Source organism: Nipponia nippon, unplaced genomic scaffold (genome assembly GCF_047370975.1).
Source record: "Nipponia nippon isolate SJK-2023a ecotype South Korea unplaced genomic scaffold, ASM4737097v1 scaffold_1, whole genome shotgun sequence".
Classification (NCBI taxonomy): domain Eukaryota; kingdom Metazoa; phylum Chordata; class Aves; order Pelecaniformes; family Threskiornithidae; genus Nipponia; species Nipponia nippon.
Window position 1 is genome coordinate 132589147 of NW_028262290.1, and position 14006 is coordinate 132603152.

At 38.3% G+C, this 14006-nt stretch overlaps 1 protein-coding gene across 1 annotated transcript in view; it reads right to left on the bottom strand.

Annotated features, from left to right (window-relative positions):
* The window catches only part of DNAH11 (dynein axonemal heavy chain 11), a 163190-nt gene that overhangs the window by 108331 nt on the left and 40853 nt on the right, over positions 1-14006 (bottom strand). Inside the window, 10 exon segments of the mRNA XM_087750792.1 lie at positions 729-806; positions 2273-2467; positions 2598-2690; positions 5145-5283; positions 8615-8731; positions 9527-9672; positions 9790-9946; positions 10761-10792; positions 10794-10922; positions 11986-12117. Of these exon segments, the coding sequence (XP_087606918.1) occupies positions 729-806; positions 2273-2467; positions 2598-2690; positions 5145-5283; positions 8615-8731; positions 9527-9672; positions 9790-9946; positions 10761-10792; positions 10794-10922; positions 11986-12117 (1218 nt within the window).

Here is a 14006-nt window from a genome sequence, read left to right on the forward strand (position 1 = left end):
CACTCCCTGCAGCCAGAGATCTGGGTGGCTGCATGTTTTAGTGGGAGCTTCATCTGCGTCACCACATCCCTTCTGGCGATGGCTTTTGCCCAAGTGGAAACCATGGCTAAGTCTCTTCCGGGAGGGCGTAGGCCACAAGGAGAGCTCGCCAGCTGCCTGCTCGCTCTGCCTGCGCGAACTGCCACGCCACGTCCTTTCTGTGCTAGTTTAGTCCCAAGTTTCCATTAAGCCTAAGGATAGGAAAGGAGATTCCCATTCCGAAATGGCTGTACTCTGCAGTTGATTCTAATAGAAAGTGTTAAATGAGGAAGAAAATCCAGGCAGCTGGCAACATTTAGTAGCAGAAATGGGCAAGCATTATCTATTAGAAGTATTTGTCTAGTGTTTTGGCAATATATTCCACTATTTCTGTCTAGAAGCCTAATTAAACCATCCTGCTCCTCCTTCCAGAACAAAGTATTACTTAGTCTATCTGTCAAATTGAATGCTCATTACTTGGTGCCACGATTAATTTTCCTTTGGGACATGCAAACAACACAAAATGTAGAATTTGCTTGTAACATTTGAGCTTTGCCATTGAACATCACGTGGCTGACTGGATGGCCTGAACAGCGTGTTATTACGCTGCAGCTTAAGGCAAAGACAACGTGCAGAATGTTTTCTAAAAGAACCATGGCAATTTCTTTACGATGTAAGATAGGAAACATGCTGCGTAGGTAGGCAGGTACCTTACTCTTTCCAGTCCCCACATTTCCAACAACAAACACAGTGTGACACACTGCCAGTAGCTCCTCCAGCTGAACAACCTGCCACACAAAAGGGATACACAGCGAGCACCTCTCCTCTCCTATTGTCCTTCTTATTACAGAGACACAATTATTCACAAAAATTATCTCCCCTTCCACGTTCCTATTCCCCTTAACAGGAAAAAATGAACTTACACCTTCTCGGCAGATTTACCTCAGCTGAGCTGATGTTGCATCAAGCAACATTGTTTGTATTCCAGAAAACGGGAAGAAAATTGGCTTAAATTAATGAATGCAGTTATCTCAACAAGCGAGAACAAATCTTATTCTGCTAGACAGCCATACAGTCCAGTAGGATTGTGCCAACCCAGGGATACAGAACAGTTATCACTATTTTGCCATCACTTTAGCAGAGTGAATTCCACACTCAGAACAGTTGCGCAGCTACAATTTGGTAAAATACAAAATCAGTCCACTAAAGTAAACTATTTCTTTGAAAGAAATGTATATGTGAGCCACAGAATGAAAATAGTGTGGCTGTTTATAGATTTGTGGCTGCTTATAGATTTCTGTCTTAGCAAAGAGCATCCACACTGATTTTTCTGAAGTCCAATAGGAACAAGTCCATGTTCCTCAGTGCTCATCTTCTGATTCACCCAGTGAGCAGGAATCAAAATACTCTATAGAAGGCTGATTGAAAACTTCATAATACCCCAAGGTATAGCTTACTGTCTTTCACCCTTCTGTCAGGATAACGGAACAAGATAGACAAGAGCAGAAAATCTTTTATAAATCCTGAGATCAGTCACATTTAACCAGCTTGGTTATTTCAATTGCCAATCTACCCTAACAAAGATAAGGAGTGTGCTATCACATACAGCAGATGTAGGTGTTCCTTGAAGGAGGGTGGGAATATACTTTCTTAGTAGTCCAAATAAGCACACGTTTTATTTGGTCTGTATACTAACCAGTGTTTCCAAGTTTCACCTTTTCACCCTGTCTGTAATTCACACTAGAATTAGTGTTTAAATTTAGCTTATAGACAACTAATTCTTGTGAGTATACATGCATACATACGTGTACATGCATGTTTTTAATGTGTACAGCACAACGTGCATTATATTATACAGAAATACCAGAACACACAAAAGTCACATGTAACCATGCACATTCCAAATCCGTGCCTTCTTATTTATGTTTTTGCTCCCTTACTCTTCTTTCCTCCCTATAGATAATCACCAACAATTAATTTGCTACCAAGTACAACTGCTTGGTACTGTACACAAACACGTTTGTCACTGTCAACAGCTTTTTTGAACAGGATACACGTTTCCTTACGGGCATATTTATCATACTGAGGAGCATTACTGCCACGACAAAACGCCTTTGAAGTACCGAGACATTGAGGACATCTTATCAATACTGTAACATACTCAAAAATAACCTTCATGTCTAATACAACCCATTTGCAATTATTTTGATTGAAACTCTTAAGGGGAGTAATTAAAAGCAATGAATTCTTTTACTTTGAGAATAAAGCTCTCTTCAGGCTGCAAGTGAAGCTCTAGGGTAGATTGTTTAACCATCTGTTCAAATTGCAGGTTCCTCTTCCTCGGAACATCCAGAGCTGGAAACAGGTCACTGATCAGGCCCGTGAAAATTGGGATATCATCTGTCACTGTTTTAGGCAAATTGAAGTCTCTTAAGGCTCACATAAGCACCTGGAAAAGGATGGTAAACCACATACCATAAGAGCATTAAATCCTTCTCTTTTTAGGATTCTGTTTTTATTCAAAGGCAAAGCACCAGAAACAGCTCCTACTCTTAGATGCTTTTAAGTGAAGATTTTACCTGATCCTCAGGTCTATTCTTGTCTTCTCATTTCAGTAAGCCAGCCACTATCAAAACTGACTTGATAGCACAAAGTCTCCAGTCATAATGGTCCTCTGAAAACAGTTTAACTAGTCATGTCAGCACAGGAAATAAAACTAGGTGGTAGTGTTCACGAAGAAAACAATCGGTTTACACACAGACTAAAATGACACCTTTTTATTCCCTTGTGGTCTTGCAGTGGCCTTAGGCCAGTGTTGGAAGTCTAGCAAAGAAAAAACAAAAAGAGCGAAATGTGTATATCTATCTATCTAATTCTTAGTATTCCACCACTTTGTTCCCTACTTTTACATAGCAAAATTTGCACCATCGAGTATTCATTACAACTATACCTCCATGATGAAACAAGGCAAGCAAAAAATTGCTGCCAAACTTCTACTAATTTGACCTGATGCTAGCAATATTTTTCTGTTTCCAAAAGAGAAGATTGGACAGACTATCAACATATTTTGCAACCAGCTCCAACACCAACATTAAAGGAAAAGAGAAACAGATAGGTTCTCAGCCTACAGGAAAAACCTAGAAACATTTCGTAAGTGAAGGGCAGAGAAAAAGCCTATATCCTCCCCTAAGCCCTGCCTGTGGGAAGGCAGATACCCAGTGCAGAAGGCACAACTTTTTCCGTCACGCATATGCTTTTCAGTTCCTCTTCCTCCTTTTTCCAGGGCTGTGTAACACTTACCTCTTTCCCTCTCCTTCCCAGGTAACACAGAAGTAGAAATAGAAGGAGCTTGAACCATTTTTGAGATTTAAACAATTTGAACAGCACCTTGTATGATTGAAGGGAGCCAGTAGCAAACCCACAACTTAACAATATACAATTTTTAAAGTTGAGAGATGTCACTATCGCCTTCCATGATAGCAGCACTCTATAACTGTGAATCAAATGCACTAAATATATCACAAAGAAGAAAAAATAAAAAGTAATTTTCAACTTCAGAACAGTTCATCATCAGTAAGAAAAAATGTCATTTTTTTTTCTGAGGTACTAAAGATGCTGAGTATCCACAATGAAAATGAGGCTCCACATTTTACAGATGGTACACCTAGCCAAAGAAATTAAACACAGAGCTGGTTAGGAAAATAGGAAATTTAGGAATATACTGGGCTTAATGAGCTTTTGCTTAAATTTAGGTAAGATTCCCCCCCCCCCCCCCCCCAATTTTTGTTGGTTTGCTGTCTGATGTGTTGTTAAAGAGCAAGCTATGCTTCTTCACAGAAGCCTGCTGTGTGGATTGTCCAGCATACAAGGATTTTAAGACATCCAGGCTATTTGCCATGGCATGACAGGACCAGAAGTCCCTTGCTTCACAGCATATGCACTAGAAAGCCCTGACAACCCTGTTCTGAAGCAGTTTTCATAGGCTAGGATCCTAGTGGCCCAAAGGTATATTGAAAGTCCTAAAAACCCCAACACTGGACTAATATTTTCAGAACTCTCAGAACTGCTGTGTATTTTCTGCAGCAGCCCAGAATTTTTGTCAAAGGGATTTGATTTCTCCCATTTCCATTAAAATTAAAACAAATAAGATTTTAAAAGTAAACAAACAAGAATATTCTAGTTTTTGCTTCAAATGTTAATAATATTATTATTAATATTGAAGAGGCAAACACTGGTATAAATGATGTTGCTGAATTCAGAAAATTATTCCAAGACAAAGTAATCATTAGAGCTGAGGAATCCCTGGCTCTAATAAAGCAGACAATATTGATATCTTAAGATATACACAGTTTAAATTCATTATCTCTAGAAACATTGTAAGAATGTGTCAGGAAAACTTCAGGATATTTAGAGATAATTTCAAAATTATGCAGGCATGAAAATAAAGCTGCTTTTGCTTTTGTAATGGCCCTGCTTGTGAGAGTTTATGGCTTAAGGTTGAAAAGTTCTCTAAGCTCTTATTCCACTAATAAAACTGAATATTAAGAATGTCTTGTGAAAAAATATACAGTTGGAAATGAGTAAACAGCACATGTACAGGGAAGAAATGATAAACCTTCCAAGTTTTACAAGTTGGAGATTTTTAAGATAATTATTCTGAATATGAATTCTTCCTAGTATAATAATTTTATTTCCATTTTTCAAACAGTCCTCCACTGTATTTATTGGGAAAAGTTTAAAGAAACATTCATCCAAATAGAATAAGTTATTTGTTTTTCAGAATAATTCTTACTCTGCTATAAGGTTTTTCTCTGCTCCAACAGATAGTTGTATTTCTAATAGAGGTCTTACACAACAGCATGATGTAGTTCAGTCATCCCAGGTATGAAGCAGTGATATACAATTATTTAATGCAAAATTAATGCATTACAAGTGTCCCAAGATTAGAGGAAAGGGCACTTTCTTCTAAATTCATACCTGACAATTTAAAAATTTAAAGTGTCTTCAAAATAAAAGATAAGACTATATACATAAAAAACCCCTATTATTATAGGGTCCAGCCACACTGGTATGGAGTATGTGCTAATTAACATGTATCAAACCTAGAAGCCCAAAGAGACCCTCACCTGTTTAGAAAGCAGCTCCCTGCAGAGGGTATACAAGGTAATAAACTTCCCGGCTAACAGACGTGCATCAATAAACCCTTCAGCAACCAACATAATTTCAGAGATCAGTTCAATGTCGGGGACGACCATGGCACAGGGTCTACAGAAGAAAACAAACCCCATAATCCAAATACACAGATTAGTATTTAAACATAAGAATAAGTCACTTAAATCAAATGACTGATGTGTGCAAACATTTTTAAAAACAGAGCTCGAGAGAGTCACAATTAAGAGTGTCAGTCAAAGCTAACAAGGACCTTACTTCAAAGTAAAAGGAGCTAATTAGGCACTGTTGATTGTTAGTGTTCAGTAACATCGCTGTACACAAAAGAGGCAGCTGATAAACGCGGGGCTTGCGAGACAGGTACTACTGAAACTTAGAGCAGGCACAGTCTGCAGTGGCGTCACCTGCCACCAACAACTGGACGACACTGGCAGCAGCTGTACAGGGTCTGGAAGTCAAGTGCAACACCCTACCATTGCTAAAAATGCCATCCTTTTTTTAAAGGACTTCGATTTTTGGAGGGCTTTAATGCTTTTATATGAAGTTATGGCTGCCTTTGGAGGTTTCACTGTTTGTTTCTTTTTTAATTATAACCTTTAGGTCAAACTTTTAGAACAAAACCACAGCCATTTTAGTGATAAAAATGAGAAAAATCTCTAGTTAAAAAAGTAACAAAGCAATAATGCAAAGGCTAAACAATTTCCTCATTTAAAATCACTACTGAAGTTACATAGTGGCAAAGATGAGATCTTCAATTTGGTGTTCAGCTCAGCTACAAACCAGCAAATTTGTCCCTCAGAGTACTTTACTTACTACTGACAAATACGAAGATCCCTTTTGTTCCCCATTCATATTTAAATATGACAAAATTAAGACCAGTGGTTTAGTCCAGCAGTATATTTCTGACAGAAATCAGTAACATACAGTCTAGAAAAAGAGTAAGCACCCCTCTGTTAAACAATTTTTAAGTAAACTATTCCCTAAGAAGCACTTCTTCATAAGCCCAGACAAGGACTGCTACACACATTGCAGTCAATTATGAAAAATTATATGCTCTTCTACCTACCATAACCAATACCCTTCTTGCAAATAGAATAATTGCTGGCACAAGAAATATCAAGCTAGTAGTATTTAATATTTCTTCTCTCTCTTGTGAGATTTTATTAGGTGGCAAATACGAGGAGTTAATGCTTTACCAGTTACCTCCCACCTTTCCTGTGCATTGTACAATGGATAAGAGCTATTACAGACATCAGCTACAGGGCTGAATTCCCGAGTCCCAAATGCAGCAGTTCATACTTTAATTCCAAAGGCTTTCTATTTTATGTGACTACCAAGTAAAGGTAACACTTCAGCTCTATGTAGCAAGTACATTTTGAAAATTTAAAAAAAGAAACAAAACCATAATAGAAAGCACATCAAATAAAGCAATAATTTGACTTTATCTTTCAATAGAGATATTATTAATATTCTTTCATATCCCTTATCTTTTCTTCCTAAATAAAAAAAAAGAAAGGAACAACAACAAAAAAAACCCAAACAACAAACATAAATCACACGCATCTTCTGTCCTCTGGTAGTCCACTGAGATGAAACACCTGGTAGCAACAGGGAGTGAGCCCTCCTGCTCTTGCCAAATACCACATCTAGCTGACTGCAGAAGACGTGGCTGCCAAGGCAGCTGACCCTGAATGCAGAAAGGGTGGCAGCCACACCTAGCAGACACGGGTGGATGGGGTCCCCATCACGCTGTCCTCCCTTGCACGAGGTTCTGAATTGAGGGGCTGCCCAACATCATTCCCTTGGTGCGCACCAATCCAGCTTTTCCTTGAAGGGTTCTTAGATAGCAATTAATAAGAAGGCTTGGTAAAGCAATAGCTAACTTGTGAAATATTAAAAAAAAAAAAAACACTTATGGGGAAGCAGGATGCATCTCTTAGGGTCTCCCTCCAATGTTTGCCAAGACATAACTATAGGGTCTTATTCAGCAACAGTCTTTGCAGCGGCACATGAATTCAAATCCTAACCTCCTCCTTGTAAACAGATGTTACTTACTGCTTGTTACAAATCATTGTAATTTAAGCTCAAAGAACAAGAAAGCTAATTGCTGCTGCTGCCCGGTCCTTGCCATCCGAAGCAAGATGTTTTGTTGGCAAGAGGATGAGATGTGCCTGAGCAAACCAGCTTTCTAACTTTAGCAGACTTTGTGTCTTTCTGCAGTGAAAGCATGAAAGAGTATGGTGTCAGGAATTCCATGGCTAAAGCAGAAATAATAAAATACACCAAAATCTTGATGTACCTTTTAATACAGAAGAAAGTAGTACCTGTGTTTCAACTTGCTCACAGAAGCAACAGTGATGCCTAGTTCTGCCCTAAGTTTCTATCTTTTAAAAATCAAAGGGAATTACTGCTCAGAGAAGCAGATCCCAGAGAGCACGTCTATACTTGTGCCTCCCCAGGCAGCCTGGCAATGCCTTGCAGCTTGCCCCATTGAACTTCAATACGTTGAGAAATGAAATCACAGAATCATTTTTTTCCTCCAGTCTTGATTAAATCCATGAAAAGCGTTAATGCAAGAGCAAGGATTTCAAACGACAACTCTTTTTTAAGCAAGCCCTGCACCATTTAAGTCAAAGACCATTACCACATAGTTCAAAGAGCAGCTCCAACACCTTGTCGGAATAAATTGGTATCATTTTACTGCCCACCATGCTGAAGCAACCGCTTGTGGAATTAATTCACTCTCAGAAACATTATTTTGATACAAACTCACTGAGCGCAGCATGCAAAATACAGTCAGATCTTTTAATTTAAAAAACTTTCTTCCTTGAAACATTAGTGTTAGGATATAAAGCATAAATACATACGTTAAAAAAAAGATAATGAGCTGTCCTACAGTGTCGAAAAGCATATACATTTTTTTGCTGTGCGTTATACTTTTCACAGCTTCTCAATCACACATCCAATATCTTCCTAAGTAAGAGTATACAGCTTCATTTTTAACTGGTAGTTATGAAACATCTATGAAGGCATGCATGCCTACACCCATGGAAGAATGTGATAGCTAGACATTTATATAGGTGGTTATTTTACTAGGCTAAGCCAGCTGTGAGGATTCCTACTTACCACAAAACAGCAAATGTTCTTGCACATATTTAGGTACATTCCACGTGTTCACAGGCACCTTTAAAATTTTAAGTAGATTTTTAAAAAAGGCAAGTTATACATTTAATTTCCCTTGTCATTGCGGTGTACAGGCAGGCACAACATGAACACTGATTCCCCCCCCGCCCCCCGCACAAATTCTGAAGCAAACACAAATTGCACTTCATTGCAAACCAAGGCTAGTAGCATTAGGTGACATGTGTACTCTAAATGTACACTTGCTATACTTGTATACCATAAAAATACACTATAGCATACTTGCCTGAACAGAGTTTTGAAATTTTCAGGTAGTTCTGTCTGACCTGCATATCCTGGGTTCATGGTAATAAATATTCCAACTGATGACTTCAATGTAATGTTTTCACCGAGGAATAAAAATCTGTTATAACAAAGATAATGCTTACAAACATTTTACAGTTGGATTAGATGTAAACAACTGCATCATACAAAACCAGCCATCATGGGTCAGGTGACAAAGGTGCATTGGGCCTGGATCCAGTCTCACACAGTGGCCAAAAGCAAAAGCCTAGGAAAGTTTATTAGAGCTGAGCAAACATAGAGGCATTTCCCTGGTAGGCACCAGCTTTTAGAAATCTGTGGCTCCTCTGGTCAGCACTGAATTTGGAAAGACAAGACTGGACTGCTAAAGCAACAAAAAATTCATATGTCTGAAGTATGTCTATAGGAGGGATTAACTTTTAAAATATGCAAAATAAATGAGACTGATAGGGATGCGGTGGGTTTGAAAAGGACGGGAGACAGTGTCAAGAAAAGGAAGCAGAGGAAGGAGAAGATCGTACAGTGGAAACACAAGGCCTGTCTCAAAATCACTGGGAAACCCTGGAACACCTGAGGCTTTTTGGGAAGCTGAACGCCATCAAACTTCTCACCATATGATGCACTGATTTCACATGGTGGGACTTGAACAAGACCAGAGTTTCAACAGCAAAGCTTTAATTGGACTCCTATAGGGCCAGGAGTTCACTCATGTTTACTGCTACATTTGGAAGATAAAGTTATTTTGAAGTAGTATATTACACAAGTAATTTAATGTCCCCATCTACTCCCTCCCTGCATTTACAAAGGGTTTCAGAGGAACTCTGGAAGAAATTTCTACTGGTTCAGTATTTATAGCCTGCAAAGAATAATAAAGCAGCACTGCTAAAATGCTCACTTCTTTCTCTTGTTCCTAATGGCATCATAGATAGTCTTTACTTGCACTGACACCACTGACAGAACTTCTACTGATATGCGATTGAATTCATCAAAGCATCCCCAAGCTCCTGTCTGGACCAAACCTTTGTAGATATTCCCTATAGACTAAAATAAAAAGTGAACGATTTAAGATCTTTTTCTTGAAAACAACAATATCTGATGTACTTCGTATGAAAAAGAAATGAAACAACAATTTCCATACTGCTTAGCAGAACATCTCACCTTGTAATCCATCTGCTCAGAACAGTTGAAGATGTACACCATCATACCAAGGGCACAGCCTAAATCTTTGGCGGTATCTGTTTTACCTGTGCCGGCTGGTCCTACAGGACCACCTCTCATTGTTAGGTGGAGAGACTGAGTTAGAGTAATGTAACACCTGAACACAAGAAAAGCGATTGTTAGCATTGCAAGGAACATCGACAATGTTGGGTGGTTTGTTTTGTTTTTTTTTTTTTTTCCTCCAAACCTTATGTTTCATGGGAAATTTATTCTGAGTCCACTTTCTCATTATAATTTAATGTTTCATGTTCATGTAAAATGATGATGTGGCACTACTCGGAAAATGCTTATTTTAGATATGAAAACCGACCACACCAACATTTTTTAGCAAGAAGGAGTATCCTATTAGCGGTCACACAGGACAAGAAAAAGGAGGCTGTATCTGCCACTTTCCCTATTTCAAATACTTGAGCCCTGGAATTGTCCCCCTCAACTGAATGTTGTAAACACTAAGCCAGCCAGGATTGCTAGGTGCATCATTCTGGATCACCAATTTTTACAAGAAATTCTATTCTGGAGCCAAAACACTTCCCGAAAAAAGCTTCATTGTACGTGGCATTAAAAAAGTAGTGGTTTGGACTTTAACAGATGGAAACAAAAATTCTTTTGCTGAAAACTCCTCATTAACCTTGGTATAGATCCATTCATATTCTTCTTCAGACTAGACACTGAATATATACATGAAGTTACGCAAGAAATATTTCAGTTATTTGAAAAGTAATGGACATTAAAATCATACCATGACTTCAGTATGCACATCTACCTGCACACATATACTCAAAGATATTGTGTCTTAATAACCTTTTAAAATACCTATGAAGTATGAAAGAACACTGAATTTCTGAGAAACATTTAACTTTTTATTCACCGAAACAGATAAAGCAGACACTGTCATTAGTAACAGTCATTACCTGTCAGTCAAAGGTGTAATAACTAGCCGAGGGGGTATTTCCCAAGTACTGATAGAAGCACTGAAACTGAACATCACAAATGTTAGCAAAATAGTGTTTCTGGGTGTCATCCCACCTATGGCGTAGCTGTGACAGACAAGCAAAAGCTTGGCAACTGGTGACCTAAAAAGCCACTGCAGAGCCATTATGCCAGGTAGGAGCTATCCAGATGAAAGAAATGTGACCCATCACAAAGCCACAGCTGTCTTCACTAGGTTTCACACCTCATTCCTAGCCACTTATGAATAATAACTACTATAACTAATTATAAAGTATTAGACGCACCTCGAGGCATTTGTGCTTTTATACAGATGCAAGTGTAATATAAGATCTTTTAAATAGAGCTATTACAGCAGAACGCATTGCCACTTATTAAGCCAAGACCTCTCCTTACAAACAATGCAGTCTTTGCATGGGAGCAGACATTACTTTGACCAGAATGAGTTTCATTTTACTCCTCAAGCCTTGTTTCTTCTTGTCTTCATGCCATCTTAGAAACTCATTTTATTTCTGAGGCTCAGGAGGTCAAAAGGAAAATGAGATTTCTTTCCCATTTCACTCCCCATCCAGTGAAACATTTCATGCATTCAAACCAGCAACATGTGCCAGCCACCTTAGTTTTACCTGAACAAAGTTATACATAGAAAGAGGACCTCAGTTTAAATAAACGCTCAAAATTGTAATTGTATGCACTTATAAAGAGTCACCACACAAGAGGAGTACCTTGCTCTAAATATGCACATGTATGCCTCTAAAAGGAGAGCAAAACACACTGTGAATGATTGAAGATGGAATAATTAAAAGCAGAATAACTAAAGACATTTGGAAAAAACGCTCAGATTGCCCGAGGATTGTCTGCACTCAGTTTTGTGATCTGAAATTTAAAGGAAATATCTTGCTGCTCACAGAAAATCTACTAAAAGTTTGAATGGTTCCCAGAAGTAGAATAAAAATTGAGACCCGACTTTTGTTCAGGAAAATTTTAAATTCAGAAGGCAATAGCCCCCAAAAACACAAGCACGGCACACAGCTCTGAAGCAGGCCATCCTCATGATTGTAACTACTACACCTTCTCCTTCCTCATGCCCACATGCAGATCCAGACCCAAACTTAGCTTAAGTACTATTAATTCTTTCCAAAACCACTAAAACTGTGAGCGTAAAAAATAGTCGATCCAAACACATACCTTCTGACCCACAAGGCTTGCTGCTACATCTCTAGCATGAATATCTACAGTGCAGATGGTCATGATTTTCTGTTGATCACCCAAGGAAAGTTCTCCAAGCAGCACAGTAATAAGAGCATTTAGCTGAATGACCTGAAAGGATTTAGGTAACTCTCTAAGACCAGATGGATCCCAGTAGCATCTATCATTATCGCTTCTAGAAATTATTTCTGCCTACATCATGAATTAAATCGCCACAAAAACCAGCTTGTATGTACAAATTTACTGATATTAAACCTCAGATGCCAGAATAAATCCTGGTTTAAACAGACATTTCAATCACCTCCAAGACAATGACAATCCAGATGAGCACAAATACTGAAGATGGTCAAGTAGGCAGGGTAGGAAGAATGGATGGAGCAAAAGATTTGCATGAAGTTGAATTGTAAATTTTGTGGTTACCATCTCCACAGAGATATCCACCAGACTCCACAAAACTTGTGGTATTAATTGCTTGAGAACATGTATTGCCAAACTGTTTGAAAATGCGCCTTAGGAAAGATCACGTTTTGAAAATAGGCAGAGCAATGAAGGGAAGATCACAAAACATTATATGAATTTATTATACCGAGTTACATAGTAGAAAGACCCTATGGAATTTTTCAGGTTTCATATTAATAGGAAAGAAAAATGTACACAGCTACTGCACGCAATTTTAAGGAGGCAAATATAACTAACTTTTATAGAAAGATATATTTTATTGGGTAGCTAGTGTGAGACAGAACTGTGCTTGTACATGTTTTAAAACTCTGGCTTAAAAATGGGTGGCGAATTAGTGAGACCTCAAACACTACACTTTCTGCATTATTTTTATATAATATACAAAACCACCTAGTGGTGCTGTTTTCACTGAGACAGAGTTAAAGCCCCAGAATGTAATACTCCATGGAAACAAGATATTTGAGAATCAGAGTCTATGCCCTAATAGATTTCGAAAATGCAAAATACAAAAATACAAAAATAAAACCAGCTGGTAATTTCATCAGGCTTATTTTTCTTTATCATAGCATGAAGGAGATATCAATAGCAACATTTTCAATGAAATTGTCAGGCATACTGAAATATGCCTGGCATCTTCCTTTAAACACACCCAAAGCTTCACTTCTTTACGGCAGTGAGCTGCTATCTGCAGAGAGGTCCAGATGATCTTTCCTAGTCCACCCTTTTTACAGCAGAACAACTCCAAAGTCGCCACCACAGGTTACACCATCAGGAAGCAGCAAAGCATGGGACAGCGCTCAGCTCTGCTTGCAAAGCGACCACAAAAGCATAGCCTGCCTGGATCATATAGAGGTTCATCAGGGATCAGTCTTTCACAGAAGCTAGCAGAGATTCTTTAAAAAACAAACAAACAACAAAAGGCATATAAAGAACGAGTCCAGGAGACGGATATCCTGGGAACATATGCCACAATTTGCCACAGACCTATCAGCCAGAATTTACTAAGCAAAAAAAAAAATCCACAACAACTCAAAAATACCAAACCCTCAAAACCACGCCACCTCTTTTATCATCATATTTAATAGTCATGAACTGGACTGAAATTTGGCTAACCCTTTATTTGGCCTTTTTTATACTTCTGTCATTCTGTAGCCAAAAGTTCCACATTTTAAACTGTACACTGTGTAAAAGTATTTCTTTTGTTTAAAATCTGCTGACAGCTTCAGGTAGTGCTTATTAGCTCTTGTATTATGAGAAACAGCGAACAAAGATTAATCTTTATCCACCTTCTCTATTACAGGGATAATTTTAGACACCTTTATGAGATTTCCTCCCCCTTAAAAGTCTCTTTCCTATTTCATATTTCCGTTTGGCAGATTTTCTATGTTGGAAAATAAAACCAAAACTGCTTAAACTTTTCACATAGAGAAACAATATCCACACCAGAACAAAAACATTCAAAAGAAGCTGGAGGTGAATAAGGATGAAACAAAAATCAAATGGCAGAAGGTACCCTTCTGAAGTGGGTCTAAATCAAATAA